Source organism: Nycticebus coucang, chromosome 4 (assembly GCF_027406575.1).
Source record: "Nycticebus coucang isolate mNycCou1 chromosome 4, mNycCou1.pri, whole genome shotgun sequence".
Classification (NCBI taxonomy): Eukaryota; Metazoa; Chordata; class Mammalia; order Primates; family Lorisidae; genus Nycticebus; species Nycticebus coucang.
Window position 1 is genome coordinate 138,689,265 of NC_069783.1, and position 24,797 is coordinate 138,714,061.

At 41.5% G+C, this 24,797-nt stretch overlaps 1 protein-coding gene and 1 pseudogene across 1 annotated transcript in view; both read right to left on the reverse strand.

The window, feature by feature from the left end:
* Positions 1–4,246: 4,246 nt before the first annotated feature.
* DRG1 (developmentally regulated GTP binding protein 1) overlaps positions 4,247–24,797 on the reverse strand; it is a 41,143-nt gene continuing 20,592 nt past the window's right edge. The window contains exons 5-9 of the mRNA XM_053586908.1: positions 16,762–16,931; positions 14,246–14,376; positions 11,972–12,139; positions 11,586–11,708; positions 4,247–4,548 (exon numbers count right to left, since the gene is read on the reverse strand). Of these exons, the coding sequence (XP_053442883.1) occupies positions 4,449–4,548; positions 11,586–11,708; positions 11,972–12,139; positions 14,246–14,376; positions 16,762–16,931 (692 nt within the window). The 3' untranslated portion in view covers positions 4,247–4,448. The remainder of the gene's footprint in view (positions 4,549–11,585; positions 11,709–11,971; positions 12,140–14,245; positions 14,377–16,761; positions 16,932–24,797) is intronic.
* Positions 15,555–15,657, reverse strand: LOC128585278 (uncharacterized; annotated as a pseudogene).

Sequence of the window (24,797 nt, forward strand, 5' to 3'; positions counted from 1 at the left end):
AGCATTGGAGGAAAAGGAGTCTACATATTACTCAGTAATCCCCATTCTTGACTGAAATCAGTTAGTCCTGATCTGAAGTGGTATTTTTTTCTCAAGCTCCTGAAGTTAATCTGCTTGAGTTCTTAAGATACTGGTCCTTACCACTTTAGAGGGTCAAGAAATAAAAGTCATTCTTCAATTCACAAGTGGAAGAGCAAGGTGACTGAATTTTGACTACAAGGGTAAAAAGCAGCCAAAATCTTGAGTGTTAGGGGTATTGGCTATAAACCTGGAACTATTCACCCTGACCTCTACTTTCAAACACATAAGAAAACAGGCCACCTTTCGCTACAACCTGGCTTTATGAAATTAAGCATAAGGTCAAGTCTCTCCCTGATACTTTGAACCTCGGTGACAATTCTATTACCCCCAGTGCTATTTGCTCTCAGCATGATTTCCTCAGCTTCAGAAATATACCCTCTTGCTTTCTAGTGTCCACAGGTTGAAGCCAGAGAGCTGTCCCAAGTGTCAGTTGTAGAACAGAGATGCCTGAATCCGGTTCTACCTTTCCTGCGTATTCTCTTCCACTCCCATGTTGAACCAAAAGTAATAGGTGCAAGGTAAGGATTGGGTAAATCCAATAAAGGCTTCCTTTCAGGCTAGAACCTGGTGGGACAACAAATAGAGGCACTAAGCAAAGGGCAAAGTCATTAGGTGGTGATTGATGAGATGGAGCTAGAGGAAATAAGGGAGTGTTGCTAAGAGTACCAACAGAAGGTGGCCAGACAGGTTTTAGCAGAACTACTTTGGTGAACATGATGGACTGGAGGAAGGGGGTTGGGGTGGGAGTGGAGGCAAAAGAGGAAGTTAATGTGTTTTCCACATGCTAAGGGGCTAATACAGAAGAATGAGAGGGGAGACACAGATGTCTCAGCCAGGAAAAAGGGATGTTTGGGACTTTGGGATGTCCAGCACACATAAAATTGAATGTAGAGCAGCTGAGGCTGGAAGGATTCGCAAAATAAGACAACCTAAGGATGTAGAAGGCATTCTGGAAGTAAAACAGCTAAGGGCCACAGAGAACATCATGGAATATCTGCTTTTAAGGAGAGAAGCTCAGGTAGGAGGAGAGAAAAGAATAATACTCCCGAAGGAAACAGTTGAGCAGCCAGGCATTGGGAAGTCAGTGTGAATGAAAACATGGGAAGTGTAGCCAGGCAGCCAGGCCTTTCAGGAGATAGCTACTATCTTAAGCTAGGCTCTGTTAAGAGGGAAGGAAAGAGGCAAGCCCAATCTAAGAATGAAGTTAACTTTATAGGGTTAAACTCTGGTTCTTCAGTAATTCTATTCCCTTTACCAAATATTGATTCAAGAATGCACATGTGACCCAACATAGGCCATGAGACACACGGACAAACAGGTTAAGTGGTTTCTGGGAAATAGCTTTCCAAAAAGGATTTGGCCTTTATTACCTTCTGGAAGCTGACGTGCAGCATTGTGTAACTCGTGAGGGGATCCAGCTGCCAACGGACAGAGTAGATGGCAAAACCCCCCCCCCCAAAAAACTGGATCCTCAATGACACAATAGGTACCATGAACCCATTCCAGTTCCAGACAATCTCTGTGAGAGTTTCCTTCCGTTTTAGCTGGTTGTTACTGCTTTTTGCTAAATGCAGCTGAAACCTTTCTAACTAGTTAATGGCACAAACAGTAGATCTGCTTAGTTGTACTAAGAAAGGTCACAAAATAATATGTAAATAGCACAGGAAGTTCAGACGTGCTGTGACAGGTTGTAGGAATATACCTCCACAGCTGTCTAACCCAGGCAGGATTCCTAACATCAAACTGTGCCCCTCGCAGAACTGCCAAGTCTAAGACCAAAGGAGAAAGAAGGGAACGTAGGGTACAGTCTCCTCAAGGAGTAGGGCCCTACACTTCAGAGGGGAGGGTGCTGAATGATGGACCCAAGGCCTATTCATAGCACAAACTGAGGCCTTGATGAACCAGATTTCAGCAACCCGTCCCCAGCATCCTGGCAATGCTAAAAGCTATGAATTTTGGCATGAAGAGTCCCCTAAAATTTACTATGTCCTGGCTAGAGAGTAAAAATCCCATAGCTCAGAAAGCCAGTGTTTCCCTTTTCACCTATAAAGTTGGGGCAGACTCTAGACATCATGGCCTCTACTATGAATGCACCAGATAGCAAGGTCTGTATTCTGAAAAGTGATTAGGATACCAGGCCTGAGGAGCTTATTCCTGGGTCTGGGGACAGTGCTAAGCCCAAGCTTTAAGAATACTATCAAAGAGAACAACTATCATGAGGGCAGCAGGAGGAACAAGCACTGGACAAAGGCTGAACATGTGAATAATCCCACATCCCTATCCTTGCTAAAAGCTCTAGCTTGCCTCATTTGAAGATTATCAAATTCTGTCTTCCTGCAAATATACTCTCCCTTTCTCAAAGACTATCCTCTATCATCTCTATAGTTCTGAAATAATCTTTGATTTCTTTAAAAGAGCAAGTCAGTTACCTAGTTTAGATTTCTCCTATGTACCATCCTCCCTCTGCCTACATTCTTGCTAGCCCATCACACCAAGATTTTTTTTTGAGACAGAGTCTCACTATGTCACCCTCAATAGTGTGGCATCACAGCTCAGAGCAACTTCCAGCCCTTGGGCTTAGTTGATTCTCTTGCCTCAACTTCCCAAGTAGCTGGGACTACAGGCACCCACCACAATGCCCAGCTATTTTTTTTTGTGGCAGTTTGGCCAAGGCCAGGTTCGAACCCACCACCCTCGGTATATGGGACGGGTGCTCTACTCACTGAGCCACAGGCACCGCCCAAGATATATGTCATTTTCCAGTTCTAGGACATTGGGGGGATAGAATAGAGGCCCTTAGGACCTTATGTCCTACTGTCTTTCAGTATCAGATTTCAAAAATCAAATTTCTCTGGCAGCCTGATAAAATAGTGCTTAGTCAGCACCCAGAGATAGATCCTTAAAGTTAATGCTTTTTCTTTTCATTCTTTTTTTGGAGACAGTCTCACTATGTCGCCCTCAATAGAATGCCGTTGCATCAGAGCTCACAGCAACCTCAAACTCTTGGGCTTAAGCGATTCTCTTACCTCAGCCTCCAAGTAGCTGGGACTACAGGCACCCGCCAGAATGTCTGGCTATTTTTTTGTTGTAGTTGTCTGTCGTCGTTTAGCAGGCCTGGGCTGGGTTTGAACCCACCAACCCCGTTGTTATGTGGCTGTAACCATAACCACAAGCACCGAGCCACACACCAAGATTTTTGACAATCATTTTCACAGAATTAGTGCAAGTCTCTTAAATTCCCTTATTTCCAGCCGTCAAAACCTGATTATTTCCTTAGTATTTTCTCAAGCAGTCCTGACACCAACCTCCTCCTAACCTAACCTCCCACCTCCATAAGTACACATACGTGTATACACAGACCTTTTGCTCTGATCACACTGGTTGCTCACATACAATGTTCTGCTTTCATTCAAGTTATGTGAAGCGGGGGGACCTGTGGCAGTTCACCTAGGACTGCTGGGGCGTGGGAGTGGTTCCAGCAGAAAGGCTAGGATATAGGAAAGGAGACACTTGGTGACCCAGCATGGTTCAGCTCAACAGTCCAACAATGATGATACACAATCGTGGTCTGACTAGGCCAGAAAGGAAGCCCACTAAAGGAAAGGGCCTGTAACAAAAAGAGCCAGTATTCACTCTTGAGTATTTATATGCCAAATACTGTTCTAAGCAATTTACTAGTACCATCTCCCTTAATACTAACAATCACCGCCGCAGAAAGTAAGCACTATTATAATATTCTATTACAAGAGGAAACTGAGGCTCATAAAGAGGTTGGATAACTTGTTTAGGGTTACAAGCTAATTAGAGGGTAAACTGCAATTCAAATTCCATCTGCCTGGTTAGAGTACTTTCCTAAACTGCCACACTACACTATCTCCCAAATGGGCTAGCCTTCCAGAGAGAATAATCAGTTAACTTGTTGATACACTGAGTCCTTCCTCTCTCCAGTATCAGGTGGAAAAAACTTAATTGAAAGGACTGAAGGCCGCATCCAGTTGGAAGGGTTTCCCATAACTAAATATCAAACACATCACATTTTTATCCATTTCACACTTAAGACCACACTCCCAAGTATCCCTTCTGCAGCTGTATCACTGTATACCCTTGACTCATTCAGCCCATACCAAAACAAATTCTGACACTGACACATGAACTGCACACAGCCAGCTGGCCTACCAGGTCTTTTATGAAGTTCGACATACAAAGTGACACCTTGGTAAGACAAGTCAAGTTCCAGTTTGGGTGCCTCCAACTCCCTCACCAGAATCCTGATCCAGTGGCTACCAAACCCAAGAGTTGAGAGTAGGGTGGTTGGTTATGGGAAAAGTTGCTGTGGTTGGCCCAGAAGATGGGAAAAAGGGCATGTATCATTTCTTCACAATCTGAATGACATCCTCGTCCTCCAAGGTATGATCTTTACCCACTTTTTGAGGATTGTGTTTCACAGACAGACCCCAGACCAGAGCACTGTATGGAAGGGAAAAAAGAATAGTTAGTGTAAAGAATAACCTAGCTTCTTCCCTATTTGCCTGGGTGCCACCCTTATATTCAGATTTAGAATCATATCTCTTCTTTTAGTTTTTTTTTTTTTTTTTTTGACAGTTCACTATGTCGTCCTCTAGTAGAGTGCCATAGCGTCACAGCTCATAGCAACCTCAAACTCTTGGGCTTAAGCAATTCTCTTGGTCTCAGCCTCCCAAGTCACTGGAACTACAGGTGCCTGTCACAACGCCCAACTATTTTTTTGTTGCAGTTGCCATTGTTGTTTCGCTGGCCTGGGCCAGATTCAAACCCATCAGCCTAGGTGTATGTGGCCTACGCCCTACCCACTGAGCTATAGGGGCCGCCAGAATCATCTCTCTTAAGAGCCACAAACCTGAAATAGCCAAAGGCCCCTCCCCCACATCAAGAACCACACTCAAAACCCAGAGGTTTATCTTCACCAGCAACATGGCACACTAAAGTCTTGACTAGGTGGCAAAGACTCTTAAAAGTGCATGGTTCTTCTTGTCAGTTTAAAGAAGTCTCCAAACAAATGAATAATACAGGGAGACTAATTTAAAATTAAAAGAAAGTGAATTTATCAAAAGGAAATACCCTGAAAAATTCAGATTGAAGATTGATTCTTAGAGATGCACAAAGTTATTTAAAGACTGTTAAAGAATACCTGTTTTTATTTGGTCTACTGAAACCAGTGGGTATGGATGAAAAATTAGGGCTGACTTCCCTCTCTATCAAGAAAGTGTAATTGGGCCCAGGCCCAGTGGCTCATGCCTGTCATCCCACCATTCTGGGATGCCAAGGCAGGCAGATCACCTGAGCTCACAAGTTCGAGATCAGCCTGAGCTAAAGCAAAACCTTGACTCTCAAAATAGCCAGGTGTTGGGGCGGGCGCCTGAAGTCTCAGCTACTCGGGAGGCTGAGGCAAGAGAATTGCTTGAGCTCAGAAGTCTGAGGTTGCTGTGAGCTATTACAACACAGAACTCTACTAGGGTTAACACAGTGAGACTGTCTCAAAAAAAAAAAAACAATTGTAATTGATATGTCTTCCTGATTCACTAGAACATATGAAGGTTATTTGTAGCCAGTGGGCCTCCAAAATTAAGAATATGTTGTGCAGGCTCGGCACCTGTGGCTCAAGCGGCTAAGGCGCCAGCCACATACACCTAAGCTGGTGGGTTCGAATCCAGTCTGGGCCCGCCAAACAATGATGGCTGCAACCAAAAAAAAAAAAAATCCCACGTGTTGCGGAGGGCGCCTGTAGTCCCAGATACTTGGGAGGTGGAAGCAGGAGAATCGCTTAAGCCCAGGAGTTGGAGGTTGCTGTGAGCTGTGGTGCCACAGTACTCTACCCAGGGTGACAGCTTGAGGCTCTATCTAAAAAAAGAAAAGAAAAGAATATGTTGTGCTAGTGAATAAAAACTGGTGAACAAGGCCAAGCAGCAATGGTTCATGCCTAGCTAGAACTCTGGGAGATGGCGGCAGGAGGATTTCTTGAGCTCAGGAGTTTGAGATTAGCCTCAGAAAGAGCAAAACCCCATCTCTACAAAAACTAGAAAAATTAGCCAAGCAAGGTGGCACACACATCATTTTTATCCATTTCACACATGATGACATAAATTACATGACATCAATGTAGTCCCAACTACAACAGGGGAATCGCTTGAGCCTGAGAGTTTGAGATTACAGTGAGCTATGGTGACACCACTGCCCTCTAACCAGGGGGACAGAGCAAGACTCTATCCAAAAAAAAAAAAAAAAAGTGGTCATATTGTTATTATACTGTCATTGCACTACAACCTCTTTACAATCTATATTCCAAAAAGAAATACATAAATATCAGGAACAGATATGACAATTAGTAAAACAAATATAAATTTTTTCGGATGTATGAACAAGTAAATATATTTGGATACAAGGTGACCATTTTACTATCTTTTTTTAATCATTTTTTATTAAAACATAACTTTGTACATTGATACTTTTATGGGGTTCAGGGTACTGCTTTGATATACAATGTGAAATTCTTACATTGAACTAAGTAACACATCCATCTCAATTATACTCATTTAGTTTTGAAATGTACCATTGCATCATACACATTAGGTGAGGTCCCCCCAAATACCTTCCCTCCTCCCATATTCCCTCTCCCCTCCTCTCTCTCTCCTCTTCCCTTCTACTTTCTGGACTATAGCTATGCTTTGCCATTCATGAGTGTGTAGGTGGTTATATACTGATTTCAGAGTAGTACTGAGTACATTGGATACTTTTTTTTCCCATTCTTGAGATACTTTACTAAGAAGAATATGTTCCATCCAGGTAAACATAAAAGATGTGAAGTCTCTATCTTTTTTATGGCTGCACAGTATTCCATGGTGTACATATACCTCAATTTGTTAATCCATTCATGGGTCATTTACTCACTATCTTAAACTAGAAAACTGTTTTTAGCAATCATACTCAGTACCTCAGTACAGTCAAGTCAATGCCCTATACTTTGGTGATGACAATATAAATGGTTCAAGCCCATTTGGAAAGTAAGGCAGCAAAACCTATCAAAAGCCTTACGGATCATTAATCCTACTTCTAGAGGGTGGTGCCTGTGGCTCAGGGGGTAGGGCGCCGGCCCCATATACCAAGGGTGGAGGGTTCAAACCCGGCTCCGGCCAAACTGCAACAAAAGAACTAGCTGGGCGTTGTGGCGGGTGCCTGTAGTCCCAGCTACTCAGAAGGCTGAGGTAAGAGAATCGCCTAAGCCTAAGAGCTGGAGGTTGCTGTGAGCTGTGCGCCATGGCACTCTACGGAGGGCGACAAAGTAAGACTCTGTCTCAAAAAAAAAAGAAAAAAAGGCAGTGCCTGTGACTGAAAGGAGTAGAGCGTCGGCCCCATATGCCGGATGTGATGGGTTCAAGCCCAGCCCCGGCCAAAAACTGCAAAAAAAAAAAAGCTATTTCTGCAATAATTAAAGAAAAAGAAAACATAATAGGAAAATAGTGACCAAATAAAATTGTTTGATTGGACATGTCTTTTCTCTAAAATATTTTACGCCCCTCTCTTTTAATTCCCTGGTATACCAACTTATAGTTCTAGAGACTTTTCACAATATTCTACCCACAGTGTTCTACCACCATGGAAGGCAGGAGCCATATAATAAAAATTTATGAATTTTGCTAAAGGACAATGCCTAACTTTTTCCAAGAGTCATCTTCAGTTTAAATAATAGCCAAAGTATAATTTTCTTAAGTGTAATGGAAATTAGCACCTATCCATAGAATATAATTGTTTTAGATAAAAGAATGTGAAGATCAATTAAGTACTTCCAGCTGGGTTCAGTGGCTCATGCCTGTAATCCCAGCACCTTAGGAGGCCAAGGTGACAGGATTCCTTGAAGCCAGGAGTTCTAGATTATCCTGGCAACATAGCAAGACCTTGTCTACAAAAAGTTAAAAAAATTAGCCAGGTATGGTGGCATGTCCCTGAAGTCCCAGCTACTTAGGAGGCTGAGAGAGAAGGACTGCTTGAGTCCAAGAGTTTGGGGTTGCTGTGACTTATGATGCCACAACACTCTACCCAAGGCAACAGAGTGAGACTCTGTCTCAAAAAAATAACAAAAATAATAAAAATAGGGCGGCACCTGTGGCTCAGTGAGCAGGGTGCTGGCCCCATATACAGAGGGTGGCGGGTTCAAACCCGGCCCCGGCTAAACTGCAACAAAAAAATAGCTGGGCGTTGTGGCGGGCGCCTGTAGTCCCAGCTACTCAGGAGCCTGAGGCAGGAGAATCACCTAAGCCCAGGAGTTGGAGGTTGCTGTGAGCTGTGTGATGCCACAGCACTCTACTGAGGGCAATAAAGTGAAACTCTGTCTCTAAAAAAATAATAATAATAATAAAAATAAGTAAACCGGTAACAAGTAATAACATACAGATTTCTCATTGCTGGAGAAAAGTTTAAAAAATAAGAGGAAAGGCTAGAATGAACCCTATGGAATCAGAGGTAAAGGTATAATCTCATGGATTTCAAGAAAGATGGATGAATAGGATGGATTGGATATAGAAATATAATGTATATGTAGGCATGGTTAGTATCCATATATGTATTTCCTATCTATCTGCTGAGACGACCTATAAGCAATAACCTACTAAAAAAATGAATAAACGAGCCCCTAGGTCTTGAAAACCAAGGACATGGACATGACTGTCCTGGGCTGGTCTAAGCAAAATCAGTCAACCAGGAACATCTAAGTAGTGCTAAAAAGTAAGGAAATGCTAAAAAAAAAAGAACATAGGAGCCAACACAAAGGATTTCCTAATGTCCAAAGCTGGAATAATTTGAGCAAGAAACTAACATCACAGTAATAAACATCACAGACAAGCTTCACAGATACTAAAATCAACAGTCAATAATTTAAAGAGAAACAGGATTTGCATATTCTCAAAGTATCTCCCCCAAGTTATTCATCAAATACAAAGAGAAAAATACTATTTACAGTGGAGAAACCCAGCCAATGCCAACTTAACCAAGCGATCAAAGTAAATAGTATTATCAGTTAGGGTGATGCCTATGGCTCAGTGAGCAGGGCACTGGCCCCATATACTGAGGGTGGTGGGTTCAAACCCAGCCACAGACAAACTGCAATAAAAAAATAGCTGGGCGTTGTGGTGGGTGCCTGTAGTCCCAGCTACGCAGGAGGCTGAGGCAAGAGAATCACCTAAGCCCAAGAGCTGGAGGTTGCTGTGAGCTGTGACACCATTGCACTCTACTGAGGGTGACAAAATGAGACTCTGTCTCTAAAATAATAATAATAATATATTATTATATTGTAGACTTTTTAATAGAGATGGGGTCTCTATGCCTGTGCAACTTTTTGTAGACAATATAATAATATTATATAAAATATTATTATTATTATTATCAGTTAGATATACTGACATCATAAATCCTACAATATGATGCACTGAGGACGTATCATGTTTTTTCTTTTGAGACAGTCTCACTATGTCGCCCTGGGTAGAGCGCTGTGACGTCACAGCTCACAGCAACCTTCCACTCTTGGGCTTAAGCGATTCTCTTGCCTCAGCCTCCCAAGTAGCTGGGACTACAGGGGCCTGCCACAACACCACCTAAGGACGCATCATTTTTGTGAACTTATTACCAAAAATGCATAATCTGACTTCAATCATGGGAGAATGTCAGATAAACTCAAAGTTAGGAACATTTGACAAAGTAACTGGTGAACACTCTTCGAAAGTGTCAAGGTCATCATCAACAGTGAAAATCTAAGGAAACATTATTGGGGGATTAGAACACTGGAAGACTAGACAAATAACAACTAGCTGCTGTATAGGTTCCTGGAACACAAAAATGACATTGGTAGAAAAGGTAGTAAAATTCAAATAATATCTACAGTTTAGTTAATATTGTAGCAATGTTAATTTCCTACTATTCTCGATAATTTTACTATAGTATGTGAGTTGTTAACATTAGAAGTGGCCTAAGAGATAAAAGAAATGGTTTATACTGGGTGGGCCTGTGGTTCAGTGGGTAGGGCACCAGCCCCATATACCAAGGGTGGCAGGTTCAAACCTGGCCCTGGCCAAACTGCAACAAAAAAATAGCCAGGCATTGTGGTGGGCACCTGTAGTCCCCACTACTTGGGAGGCTGAGGCAAGAGAATCACCTGAGCCTAGGAGTTACAGGTTGCTGTGACGCCATGGCGAGAGGAAGGGAGAGAGGGAGGGAGAAAGACAGGGGTCCTCAAACTTTTTAAACAGGGGGCCAGTTCACTGTCCCTCAGACCGTTGGAGGGCCGGACTATTGTTTAAAAAAAAAACTATTAACAAATTCCTATGCACATATTGCACATATCTTATTTTGAAATAAAAAAACAAAACGGGAACAAATACAATCACACCGCCTCATGTGGCCCACGGGCCATAGTTTGAGGACCCATTTGCAGCACTCCAAAATAGAGCCAGTCATGATGGCAAGCACCTGTAGTCCCAGCTACTCAAGAGGCTGAGATGGAAGGATCACTTGAACCCAGGAGTTTAAATCCATCCTGGGCAATAAAGCAAGACCCTGTCTCTAAAAAATGAAAAATATTTTTAAAAAATTAGTTCAAGGCTGGGCACCGTGGTTCACACCTATAATCCTAGCACTCTGGGAGCCCAAGGTGGGTAGATTGCTTGAGCTCACAAGTTCCAGACCAGCCTGTGCAAGAGTGAGACCCCATCTCTATTAAAAATGGAAAAAACTCGCTGAGCATCGTGGCAGGCACCTGTAGTCCCAGCTACTCAAGAGGTTGAGGCAAGAGGATCTCTTAAATAAATAAATAAATATTAAATGTTCAAAATAAAACATTAAAAATTTTAGGCTGTCGGGCGGCGCCTGTGGCTCAGTCGGTAAGGCGCCAGCCCCATATACCGAGGGTGGCGGGTTCAAACCCGGCCCCGGCCAAACTGCAACCAAAAAAAAAAAAAAAAAAATAGCCGGGCGTTGTGGCGGGCGCCTGTAGTCCCAGCTACTCGGGAGGCTGAGGCAAGAGAATCACTTAAACCCAGGAGTTGGAGGTTGCTGTGAGCTGTGTGACGCCATGGCACTCTACCGAGGGCGGTACAGTGAGACTCTGTCTCTACAAAAAAAAAAAAATTTTAGGCTGTCTTAGCAGTAAAATGTTTGAGAGATGGGGGGAGGATTGCCCATATTTAAGGTTTACAGAGGTACTCAGACCCCAGTGAAGGCCAGTATTACATTGGCAGAAAGAGTTAATATATGTATTGCCAAGAGGAGATGAAATAATGAGGGAAAATCAGGGCCGTCTGTACATCAGTGTATCAGTCCTCCTGACCTGAAGGGGTTTCTGGAGCTCTTCCCACTCCAACTAAGCATGCTTTTAAAAAGACATCCTCCCTGGTGCCTGGTGCCTTTAATGCTTTCCTAAGAGTTAGTTAGGGAAATCAGTAACTTACAAGACAAAGACAGTACCACATGCCCATGACACTTACTATTTAAATTCTTTGATAAGATTTTTGTGAATCTTCATGCAGAAATCTTCCACTGTGGTCCTGGAATAAGGCAGTACCACTGGAGAAGTGTAATCTGGTAACTGCCCCTTGGGTTTGGTGTAACTAGAACAGAAGGGACATAGAAGTGATCACCTTCTTAGAGTGTCTCATGTGTTGAATTCAAACCAACCCTCTATCACCCCTGAGATCAGACCAGGATAATCTCCAACCCGAGGAAGAAAGTGCCCTCAGTATTACCCAGTAGACAATAGGAACCAATTTACTAATTATCTTCAAAAAGAGTCAGATACTATTAATCATCTCCAGAGATGAGGACAGTCTGGTTTAATTCCTATAGCAACATTACCCTATCCACAAAGACTTACATTCTCACTAGTTTCAGATAGTCCCAGATCTTTTCCAACAAGTCATCAAAATTCCAGCGGTGATGGGCAGAGATAGGTACACAATGAGGTACCTTATAGATAATATCCAATTCCTCAATGGAGATCTGGTCAATCTTATTTAACACATAGATACAGGGGATATAAACTCTACAGAAGTAAAAGAAATGAAGGGTATTAGTCTGGACTTGTTGACAAAACTGGCAGATTGATTACCCCTCTCACCCAGACTCAAATCAGAGGCTCCCAAAAGCTGTTCAGCTCTTCCTCCTCAAATAAACTTCCTATCAGTAAGTCTAAAGACCAAAAAGTGAACTCCAAGTTGAAAAGCAAGAAACTTCAGGCCCTAGTCCCAGAAAAAAAGCTAATTACTGGGAAAGCATGTTGTAGTGGAAAGAATGCAAATTTTGAAGTTTCCAGACTGATTCTAATCCCAGTTCTGTCATCTTCCAAATACAACTGGCCCTCCATACATGTGGATATGCCATCCAAAGATTCAACCAATTGCAGATCAAAATTCATAGATATGGAAGACCAACTATGTTATAACATTTTATATAAGGGACTTGCGTATCTGCAGATTTTGGTATCTGTGGAGGGTCCTGGAACCAACCCCCCCCCCATATGGAGGGCTGACAGTGTGTGTCCTTGGACAAGTCAATTAATTTCTCTCAGAGTTAGTCTCCTATATAACTGTCTTAATAACATAATTTCATAATAATTTTTGAAGACCAAAAATAATTTTTTGCTTTTATGAAAACAGGGTACTACTCTGTGACATCATCTTAGCTCACAGCCATCTCAAACTCCTGGGCTCAAGTGATCCTTCTGCCTCAGCCTCCCAAGTAGCTGGGACTACAGATGCATGCTATCACGCCCAAGTTAATTTTTTTATTTTTTGTATGGATAGAGTTTCACTCTTGCTCAGGCTAATCTCAAACTCCTGGCCTCAAGTAATCTTCCCATCTTGGCCTCCCGAAGTGCTATAATTACAGGCGTGAGCCACTGCACCTGGCCTAAAAATACATTTTTTAAACACAGCATATAGCAATGTTATTCCTGGTGTCCAATCAGTATGGCAGCCAAAGTTACTAATGATTAGACCAAACCACAACTTCTAGGCTTCAGTTACCTTACCTGTAAAATGCTTAACTCAGCAGGATGCAGTGACCATAAATCCTAGCACTCTGGGAGACCAAGGCAAGTGAACTGTTTGAGCTCATGAGTTCAAGATCAACCTGAGCAAGAGCAAGAATTCATCTTTTCTAAAAATAGAAAAACTAATCAGGCGATGTGGTGAGCACCTGTAGTCCCAGCTACTCAGGAGGCTGAGGCAAGAGGACCGCTTGAGCCTAAGAGACTAAGGTTGCTTTGAGGTATGATGACATCACGGCACTCTACCAAGGTGACAGAGTAAGACTCTGTCAATAAAATAGGGCCAGGTGTGGTGGCTCACGCCTATAATCCCAGCACTTGGTAGACCAGGGCAGGTGGACTGCCTGAGTGCATGAATTTGAGACTAACCTGAGCCAAGAGCGAGACGTCATCTCTAAAAAAGTTGGGTGCTGTGGCAGGCACCTGTAGTCTGGGAGGCTGAAGCAAGAGAATCGCTTGAACCCAAGAGTTTGAGGTTGCTGTGAGCTATGACACCACAGCACTCTACCAAGGGTGACCAAGTGAGACTCTGTCTCAAAAAAAAAAAACAAAGAAAAAGAAAATAAATAAAATAAAATGCCTAACTCAAGGCATTAGCTTTTGTTTGTTTGCAAATAAGGATAAAATAAAATTATCCAACAAACAGGAACAATGAACAGGAAAGCAAGTAAAAAATATTATATCTAAATGCTAGGAATAATTTTAACAGTAGTCTAAATTAATAGTATTATTTCATCGAACAGATATTTAGCTATGTACTCTGAGGTTAGGGAAAACAGACACAGCCTGGCCTGCAATGACTTCTGCAGAGCAGCCTGTAAGATTTCTCAGATGGATTAATTCTGGGAAAGCTGACTGATCTACTCTCTTTAACCATCACATTAAAAGAGCTTAGGGCAGTTCACAGCAAGTAACTGAAATAGGGAACTTGGCTATCATAATCAAATTTCAAAGCAAGAAAGGATGTTAGAAATAAAAACCAATCCCTCATTTTACAGCTGGAGAAACCATTTGAGATAGTAGCACAAATGGAGTTAGAGTAGATGTCTGCCAAATTCATGATCGAAATTCAGAGTTAGGCACAGACTGCACACTTAGTACCTATTTCCTTCCACCACATCAATGAGGTCATCGGCTGTGGCATCGCTACGAAGAGTCACGTCAGCATTATGAATTTTGTATTCAGCCAAAATGCTCTTCACAGTTTCAGCATCCAGCTCACTCTGAGGGCACTGAATGAGCAAGCAAACAATGATTAGACAGGGCACACACACACAAAATTCCCGAAAGTACCTATTCAAGTACTTGGATAATTCAAACAAAATGCAAAATCACTACTAAAGACATTCTGGATAAGAGTCACTGACTTCTAGGAGGAAATAAAAACTAAAAATTTTTCCAAACTTGGGCAGTGCCTGTGGTTTAGTAAGTAGGGTGCTGGCCCCATACACAAAGAGGGTGGTGGGTTCGAACCCAGCCCCAGCCAAACTGCCACAAAAAAATAGCTGGGTGTTGTGACAGGCACCTGTAGTCCCAGCTACTCGGGAAGCTGAGGCAAGAGAATCATTTAAGCCCAAGAGCTGGAGGTTGCTGTGAGCTGTAACACCATGGCACTCTACCAAGGGCTCCCAAAGAGGGTTCCCTCTCTTCTACTTTACAACCCTACGTTAAGAAGCTGTTGCTTCTTTTTTATTTTTTATTCCGTATTTCTATTTTTGAAACATTATGGTGTTAAATAAAGTCCAAGAGGAACTGGGCTTGTTCTCGTCTGGTCTTTAGTATTTTAGGGGAAATAGAACTAAGCCCCTAGGAATGTGAGAGTATTATATAAAACACCTAGTAGCAGCTACTGTGCAGTTTGATGGCCTAAGTCAAATCCCAGGCATGTCTATGGATGTGTGGTAGGGCATGGGCTCCAGCTATTGATGAACAGAAGTAGAAATTTTTTTTTTTTTTTTTTTTTGAGACAGAGTCTCAAGCTATTGCCCTGGGTAGAGTGCCATGGCGTCATAGCTCACAGCAACTTCCAACTTGGGCTCAAGCGATCCTCTTGCTTCAGTTTTTCTATTTTTAGTAGAGACAGGGTCTTGCTTTTGCTCAGGCTGGTCTCAAACTCATGAGCTCAAGCAATCCACCCACCTTAGCCTCCCAGAGTGCTAGGATTACAGGCATGAACTACTGCGCCCGGCCTAGAAATTGTTTTGAGAAGACAGGTGAGCAAAAGAGAAGCTGGTACCAAAAGCATCTAGAGGGAGAAAGTGGGGATAGTGAAGGATAGGAATCTTCCTGTTCTTTTCGCTATTACCTAAGGGCAGAGGCACATGACCCCAGTAAGAGCCAAAGTAGATTACAGCTACTTGAATATCATAGGGGAGACACCAGACCACACCAGGGCTGGTCAACTGGCATCATCAGGGAGTGGTTAGATGCCACAAAGTAAACAGCAATGCCTTGACTGTCTGCCTCTTCCATCCTCATCAGGGAGACTGCTAACCTCTCCCTTAATACAACACAGAAGCCATCACCTCTTGACCAGATTATTACAATAACCTCTTAAATAATTTGTTTCGGCTCTTAATCCATTGCATTCTATTCTTAACACAATAGCCAGGATGATTCCATTAAAACCTAAGTCAAGGGTGGCTCCTGTGGCTCAGCGGGTAGGGCGCCGGTCCCATATGCCGGAGGTGGCGGGTTCAAACCCAGCCCCGGCCAAAAAAAAAAAAAAAAAAACCTAAGTCAAAACTTATTTACTCTGTGGATCAGAACATAAACAATAATTGCCCATCTCCTATAAAGTAAAAGCATACATGGCCCTGTGTGATGACTTCATCTCTTATTACTCTCCAACTTGCTCACTGTTGTTCCTGAACTATAGGAAGGCAAGATCTACCTCAGGGGTTTTGAACTTCGATGTTCCCTCTACAAGAAACATTCTACTCCAAGATATCCATTTGGTTTACACTTTAATGTCACCTCATTAAAGACTTTCCTGACTGACCTACTTAAAACTGAGATAACACAGTGACCTTGTAATGTCTAATACACTATATCTCACTCATTTATTTTATTTGCTACTCTACCCAATTAGAATATAAAAGCAGGGGCTTCTGTCTATTTTGTTCCCTCTTCCATTCCCCACTTTCTCCACTCCTGCTCAACAATGCTTGCCCCATGATTGTTGATCTATTAATTTGTATTAAATAAATGAAAACACAGGATACTGGCAGCCACCTATTCCATGCAAGAGTAAGATTGGGGTGGCACCTGTGGCTCAAAGGGGTAGGGTGCTCGTTCATATGCCGGAGGTGGCTGGTTCAAACCCAGCCCCAGCCAGAAACTGCAAAAAAAAAAAAAAAAGAGTAAGATTGGTCCACATTTCCATATAATCCCAAACAGATAACCCAAAAGAAGAAATGAAGTTGCAAAGGTAAGTCTGAGACTGATTCCTATGCTAATCTGGAAGTCTTTCTTGTCAGTCATTACAAGGTCACTGTGTTATCTCAATTAGCACAGGGAAAAGCCAAGAAATTTCAAAAGGTCAATGTCCATGCACCTTAATTCACCCCTAATCCAGTCCCTTTGGCAACCTGCCCCACATCACCTTCCCCACTTACAGTGGCTGTGAGATTAATGCCTCCCTTGTCCTTCTTCTTAAAGCCAATATTGGGGGGTTTGCTGTTCAAGCGAATACCAAATCCTTCCAGCTCATTTTCAATTATTTTCTTGTGTCCCAAGGGTTTCAGGACATCCAGAACAATCAGGATCAAGTTACAGGTTCGGGCCACTGAAGAAACAAAAAAAATTTATACTCAAAAGTTCCATAAAATCTTAACTAACCCAAATTATACAAATAGAGGTATTTTTTTACCCTACCCTTAAGAGATGAAGGATTTTTGGGCGGTGCCTGTGGCTCAGTGAGTAGGGCGCTGGCCCCATATACCGAGGGTGGCGGGTTCAAACCCAGCCCCGGCCAAACTGCAACAAAAAAACAGCCGGGCGTTGTGGCGGGCGCCTGTAGTCCCAGCTACTCGGGAGGCTGAGGCAGGAGAATCGCGTAAGCCCAAGAGTTAGAGGTTGCTGTGAGCCGTGTGATGCCACGGCACTCTACCGAGGGCGGTACAATGAGACTCTGTCTCTACAAAAAAAAAAAAAAAAAAAAAAGAGATGAAGGATTTTTTAATACATACACATGCACATGAAGTTCTTAAGTTTACCAAAGATTTATACTAGAATTTGCAGTGTATGCCTTGAACAAGAGCTGACATATCTTCTAGATTGTAGAAGTAAAAAAACAAGTCAGAATAAAGATACAAACCAGGAAATAACCTAACTCCCCAAAAGGGCTTAGAAAGATTTTAAACAGAAAAAAGGAATTCTAAAAGAATAAGATTATCTGATGTTTTGTTCTTTTTTTGAGACACAGTGTCAAGCTGTCACCCTGGGTAGAGTACCTGGCATCACAGCTCACAGCAACCTCCAACTCCTGGGCTCAAGCAATTCTCCTGCCTCCGCTTCCCAAGTACCTGGGACTACAGGCACCCACCACAATGCCTGGCTATTTTTTGATTGCAGCCATCATTGTTGTTTGGCAGGCCGGGGCTGGATTCGAACCCGCCAGCTCAGGTGTATGTGGCTGGCGCCTTAGCCTCTTGAGCCACAGGTGCCGACCCTGATTTTTTTGTTCTATTCTGCTTCTTAGAGACAGTGTCTTGCTCTGCTGCCTAAGCTGGAGTTTACAGTAGAACCATCATAGCTCAATGTAATTTCAAACTTCTGGGCTCAAGCAATCCTCCTGAATAGCTAAGACTAAGGCATACATCACTATGCCCAAGTCATTAAAAAAAATTTTTTTTTTAGAAATGATGTCTCACTAACTCAAATTGATCTCGAACTCCTGGCCTCAAGTGATCCTTTAGCCTTGGTCTCCCAAAGCACAAGGATTAGTCAAAATTATTGTGTGAGACTCTGCACCTGACCTTAGCATATTTTTAGTCAACTTTATTGAGGTATAATTTACAAAAAGTAAATTGTACTTATGTTAAGCACATAGTTTTATGACAAATATGTAAACCTATATAAATCACAGCAATCAAAACAAAAATTCATGTTACCACCAAAAATTCCTTTGTGTTCCTTTTCAATCTTCCCCTCTATTCTCAATCAAAACTGACCTGCTTCTGTACCACAGTTTGCATTTTTCAGAATTTCATATAAATGGAATCATATCAAATGTAGCCTTTTGTGCCTAGGGTTTTTTATTTAGAATGTTTTTGATATTCAACCATGTTGTGTATGTATCAGTAATTTATCTCTCTTTTATTTTTATTAAATCATAAAGAAGTAGATCATTATCTCTCTTTTTTTTTGCAGTTTTTGGCCAGGGCTGGGTTTGAACTGACCACCTCCAGATTATGGGGCCGGCATCCTACTCCTTTGAGCCACAGGCGCCACCCGTTATCTCTATTTTAAAGTGAAGAAGTACTCCATTTCACAGATATCCATAATTTGTTTATCAATTCACCTGTTGATAGACATCTGGGTTGTTTTCACTTTGCAAAATAAGTTTGCTATAAATATTCACACACAAATACTTCTATGGGCATGTATTTTTACTTCTCCTAGATTAATGCTGGTGAAATTGTGTCATACGGAGGTATAGGCTATTAGAAATTGCTAAATAGGCCAGGTGTGGTGGCTCACATCTATAATCCTAGCACTCTGGGAGGCAAGGTGGATGGACTGCTTGAGCTCACAGGTTTGAAACCAGCCTAAGCAAGAGCAAAACCCCACCTCTAAAAATAGCTGGATGTGTGGCAGGCAACTATAGTCCCAACTAGTTGGGAGGCTGAGGCAAGAGAATTGCCTTGAGCCCAAGAGTTGGAGGTTGCCATGAGCTATAATGTCACAGCACTCTACCCAGGGCAACAGCTTGAGAGTCTGTCTCCAAAAAAAAAAAAAAAAAATTGCTAAATAGTTTTCCAAGTACTTGTACAATTTTACACTCCCATCGGCCATGTATGAGTTCCAACTGCTCCACATCCTAACACTTGGTGGTATCATTCTTTTTCAATTTTAGCCATTCTGATGAATGTAAAATGTATCTCAATGTGGTCACATTTCCTTAATGACTAATGATGTTGAGCCGACTTCTCGTGTGCTTACTGGTCATTCACGTATCTTCTGAGTTCCCTCTTGCCTGTTTTTTTTCTGTTTGTTTGTTCATTTTGGGGAAAGTCTCACTCTGCTGCCCAGGCTAGAGTGGCATGGCATCAGCCTAGCTCACTGCAACCTCTCATTCCTAGGCTCAAGCAATCCTCCTCCCTCCTGAATAGCTGGGACTACAGGCACCTGCCACGACACCCAGCTGTTTTATTTTTAGTAGAGACAGAGTCTTACTCTTTGCTCAGGTTGGTCCTGAACTCCCGAGCTTAAGTGATCCTCCTACCTCATCCACCCAGAGCGCTACAATTACAGGCCTGAGCCACTGCACCTGGCCTGTTCATTTATTTATTTATTTTTATTGAATCATAGCTGTGTACATTAATGCAATCATGGGGTACAATGTGCTGGTTTTATATACCATTTGAAATATTTTCATCAAACTGGTTAACACAGCCTTCACCGCATTTTCTTAGTTATTGTGTTAAGACATTTATACTCTACACTTAGTAAATATAATATGTACCCTTGTAAAATGCACCGTTAGCTGTGTTCCCACTAATTACCCTCCCTCCACCAAACCTCCCCTCCCTCCCTCTCTTTTCCCTTCTTCTTGGGCTATACTTAGGATATAGCTTTCATATGAAAGCTACAAATTGGTTTCATAGTAGGGCTGAGTACATTGGATACTTTTTCTTCCATTCTTGACATACTTGCTAAGAAGATTATGTTCCAGCTCCATCCATGTAAACATGAAAGAGGTAAAGTCTCCATCTTTTTAAAAGGCTGCATAATATTCCATGGTGGTACATATACCACAATTTATTAATCCATTCATGTGTCAATAGGCATTTGGGTTTCTTCCATATCTTAGCAATTATAAATTGGGCTGCAATAAACATTTTGGTGCAATTATCTTTGTTATAAAATGATACCTAGTAGAGGAACTGAAGGATCGAATGGCAGGTCTATTTTTAGATCCCTAAGTGATCTCCAAACATCTTTCCAAAAGGAACATGTTAGTTTGCATTCACACCAGCAGTGCAGGTTCCCTTTTCTCCACATCCACGCCAATCTCTCTGGTTTCACGATTTTGCGATGTGGGCTAATCTTACGGGGGTTAGATGATATCTCAAAGTGGTTTTGACACTCATTTCTCTGGTGATTAAGGATGATGAGCATTTTTTCATGAGTCTGCAGGCCATACGCCTGTCTTCTTCAGAGAAGTTTCTCTTCAAGTCCCTTGCCCAGCCTGAGACTCTTCAAGTCCCCAGCCCAGCCACTTGTTCTTTTCTTGCTACTACGTTTGAGTTCTCTGTGGATTCTGGTTATTAAACCTTTGATGGAGACATAACCTGCAAATATCTTCTCCCATTCTAAGGGCTGTCTACTTCCTTTACTTAGTCTGTTTTTGGCTGTGTAGGAGCTTTTTAGTTTGATCAGATTCCAGTAATGTATTTTTGGTGTTGCTTCAATTGCCTGGGGGGATCTTCCTCAAAATATTCGCCCAGGCTGATTTTTTCAAGTGTTTTCCCTGTACTTTCTTCTAGTATTTTTCTAGTTTGATGTCTTAACTTTAAATCTTTAATCAAGGCTTGGCACCTGTGGCTCAAGCAACTAAGATGCCAGAGACATACACCTGAGCTGGTGGGTACAAATCCAGCCCGGGCCCGCCAAACAACAATAACGGCTGCAACCAAAAAATAGCCAGGCATTGTGGCAGGCACCTGTAGTCCCAGCTACTTGGCAGGAGAAGGCAGAGGCAGGAGAATCGCTTGAGCCCAGGAGTTAGAGATTGCTGTGAGCTATGATGCCACAGCACTCTACCCAGGGCAAAAGCTTAAGGCTCTGTCTCCAAAAAAAAAAAAAAAAAAAACCTAAAAAAAAATCTTTAATCCAGTGAGTCTATCTTAGTTAATGGTGAAAGGTATGGGCCCAGTTTGTCTTTTACAGGTCGCCAGCCAGTTCACCTAGCACCATTTGTTAAATAGGGAATCTTTTCCCCACTGAATGTTTTTAATTGGCTTGTCAAAGATCAAATAACTGTTAAGTAGCTGGGTTCATCTCTTGGTTCTCCATTCTGTTCCATACATCTACCTTTCTGTTTTTGTGCCAGTACCATGCAGTTTTGATCACCGTTCGTTTATAGTATAATCTGAGGTCTGGTAGTATAATTCTTCCTACTTTGTTTTTATTTCTAGTAATGTCTTGGCTATTCGAGGTTTTTTCTGATTCCATATAAAACAGAGTATTTTTTCGAGATTTTTAAAGTATGACAGTGGAGCTTTAATAGGGATTGCATTAAAATTCTATATTGCTTTGGGTAATATGGACATTTTAACAATGTTGATTCTTCCCAGCCATGAGCATGGTATGTTTTGCCATATGATAACATCTTCAGCTACTTCTTCTTAGAGCTTCATAGTTCTCTTTATAGAGATCTTTCACATCCTTTCTTAGGTAAATTCCCAAATATTTTATCTTCTTTGGCACTACTGTGAAAGAAATAGTCCCTGTTTTTTCAGCTTGACTATTATTGGTGTATATAAAAACTACAGATTTATGAATGTTGATTTTGTAACCTGAGACACTGCTGTATTCCTTGATCACTTCTAAGAGTCTTGTAGTAGAATCCCTAATGTGTCCAGATAATACAACTATTATCATCTGTGAAGAGTGAAAGTTTGATCTCCTCTGACCCTATCTGGATGCCCTTGATCGCCTTTTCTTGCCTAATTGCAATGGCTAAGAATTCCATTATAATGCTGAAAAGCAGTAGAGACAATAGGCAACCTTGCCTGGTTCCTGATATAAGTGGAAATGATTTCAATTTAACTCCACTCAATACGATATTGGCTGTGGGTTTGCTGTAGATGGCCTCTATCACTTTAAGAAATGTCCCTTCTATATAGATCTCTTTTTTTTTTTTTTTTTTTTGTAGAGACAGAGTCTCACTTTATGGCCCTTGGTAGAGTGCCGTGGCCTCACACAGCTCACAGCAACCTCCAACTCCTGGGCTTAAGCGATTCTCTTGCCTCAGCCTCCCGAGTGGCTGGGACTACAGGCGCCCGCCACAACGCCCGGCTATTTTTTTGGTTGCAGTTTGGCCGGGGCCGGGCTTGAACCCGCCACCCTCGGTATATGGGGCCGGCGCCTTACCGACTGAGCCACAGGCGCCGCCCTCTATATAGATCTCTTAAGTGTTCTGATCACAAAAGGATGCTGGATATTATCAGAAGCTATTTCCACGTCAATTTAGAGAATCACATGGTCTTTGTTTTTTATTTTATTTATGTAATGAATTATATTTATAGATTTACGTATATTGAACCAGCCTTGAGACCCTGGGATAAAACCCACTTGGTCATGGTGTATAACTTGTTTGATATGTTGCTGAATTCTGTTTGCTAGGATCTTGTTGAATATTATTGCATCAATATTCATTAGTGATATTGGTCTATAATTTTTCTTGTTGGATCTCTTCCTGGTTTGAGGATCAAAGTGATGTTTGCTTCATAGAAGGTGTTGGGTAGTATTCCTTCTTCTTTTATATTTTGGAAATTTTTTAGTAATATAGATACTAGTTCCTCTTTAAAGGTTTGGTAGAATTGAGATGTGAAGCCATCTGGTTCTGGGCTTTTCTTTTTAGGGAGATTTTGTATAGTTGATGCTATTTCAGAAGTCGATATAGGCCTGTTTAACATTTCCACTTCATTCTGGCTAGGAAGGCGCCGTGCCTCCAAGTATTGGTCTATTTCCTTCAAATTTTCGTATTTCTGAGAATAGTTTCTTGTAATATTTATTAAACACTTTGAATTTCTGAGGAAGCTGTTGTTATTTTGCTTTTGCCATTTCTGATTGATGAAATTAGAGATTATACTTTTTTTCCTGGTTAGGTTAGCCAAAAGTTTATCTATTTTATTGACCTTTTCAAAAAACCAACTTTTTGATTTATCAATCTGTTGTATAATTTTTTTGTTTTCAATTTCATTTAATTCTGCTCTAATTTTGGTTATTTCTTTTCTTCTGCTGGGTTTGGGATTGGAATGTTCTTCCTTTTCCAGTTGCTTGAAATGTCCCATTAAGTTGTTAACTTCCTCTCTTTCCGTTCGCTTGAGGAAGGCTTGCAGTACTATAAATTTCCCTCTTAGGACTGTCTTTGCAGTATCCTAGAGTTTCTGGTAATTTGTGTCTTCATTATCATTTTGTTCCAAAAATTTGGTAATTTCCTTCTTAATCTTGACTATTACCCAGCTATCATTCAGCATAAGGTTATTTAGTTTCCATGTTTTTGTATGAGTATGCAGATTCCTGCTGTTACTGAGTTCAACTTTTATTCCATGATGGTCCGAGAAGATGCAAGGAATGATTTCTATTCTTTTAAATTTGCAGAGGTTAGTGACCTAAAATGTGGTCAATTTTGGAGGATGTTCCATGGGCTGATGAGAAGAATGTGTATTCAATTTTGTTAGGATGAAATGTTCTGTAGATGTCTGTTAAATTCAAATGTTCAATGGTTAACTTTACTGAGTTTCTTACTGGAGGATCTTTCCAACACTGCCAAAGGACTCTTAAAGTCTCCAACTATTATGGTGCTGGAGGAAATCAACTTGCTCATGTCTGTTAAGAGTCTCTCTTATAAACTGAGGTGCATTCTGTTTGGGTGCATAAATATTAACAATTGAAATCTCATCATGTTGAGAGTGTTACCCTTAACAAACATGAAGTGACCATTCTTATCTTTCCTTACTTTTGTTGGCTTAAAGCCTAGTGTATCTACAAATAAAATTGCAACACCTGCTTTTTTTTTTATTTCCATTTGCCTGAAATATAGATGACCATCCTTTCACTCTGAATCTACATTTATCTTTTAAGGTAAGGTCAGATTCTTGTATGCAGCAGATATCTGGCCTGAGTTTTTGTATCCAGTCAGCCAACCTGTGCCTCTTTAGAGGACAATTTAAACAATTAATTGAGAATATTGATAAGCCTGGTAGAATTTTGAGTATCAAGTTTTCCAAAAGTCCAATGGACATTTTTAATCCTTTTGCCACTGTGGATGTTGGAATTTGATCAACAATTTCTGAGTGAGTTTACTTTGGTGATAGAAGATTGTGCTGGTCATTATGGAAGATAGGTCTGAGAATATCCTGGAGAGCTGGTTTAGTTATGGCAAATTTCTTCAACATGTGAATGTCATTAAAGTATTTAATTTCTCCATCATAAATGAAACTTAGTTTAGCTGGTACAGGATCCTCGGTTGAAAATTATTTTGTTTTAGGAGATTACAAGTCAATGACCACCCCACCCTCTCCTAGCTTGAAAGGTTTCACCAGAGAGATCTGCAGTCATTCTAATATTCTTCCCTTTGTATGGTTTTCATTCGTCTGGCTGCTTGCAGTATTTTCTCCTTCACATTAATTTTGGTGAAGTTAATTATAAAGTGTCTGGGAGATGCCTTAATTGGGTTGAGTCGTGCTGGGGTTCTGAA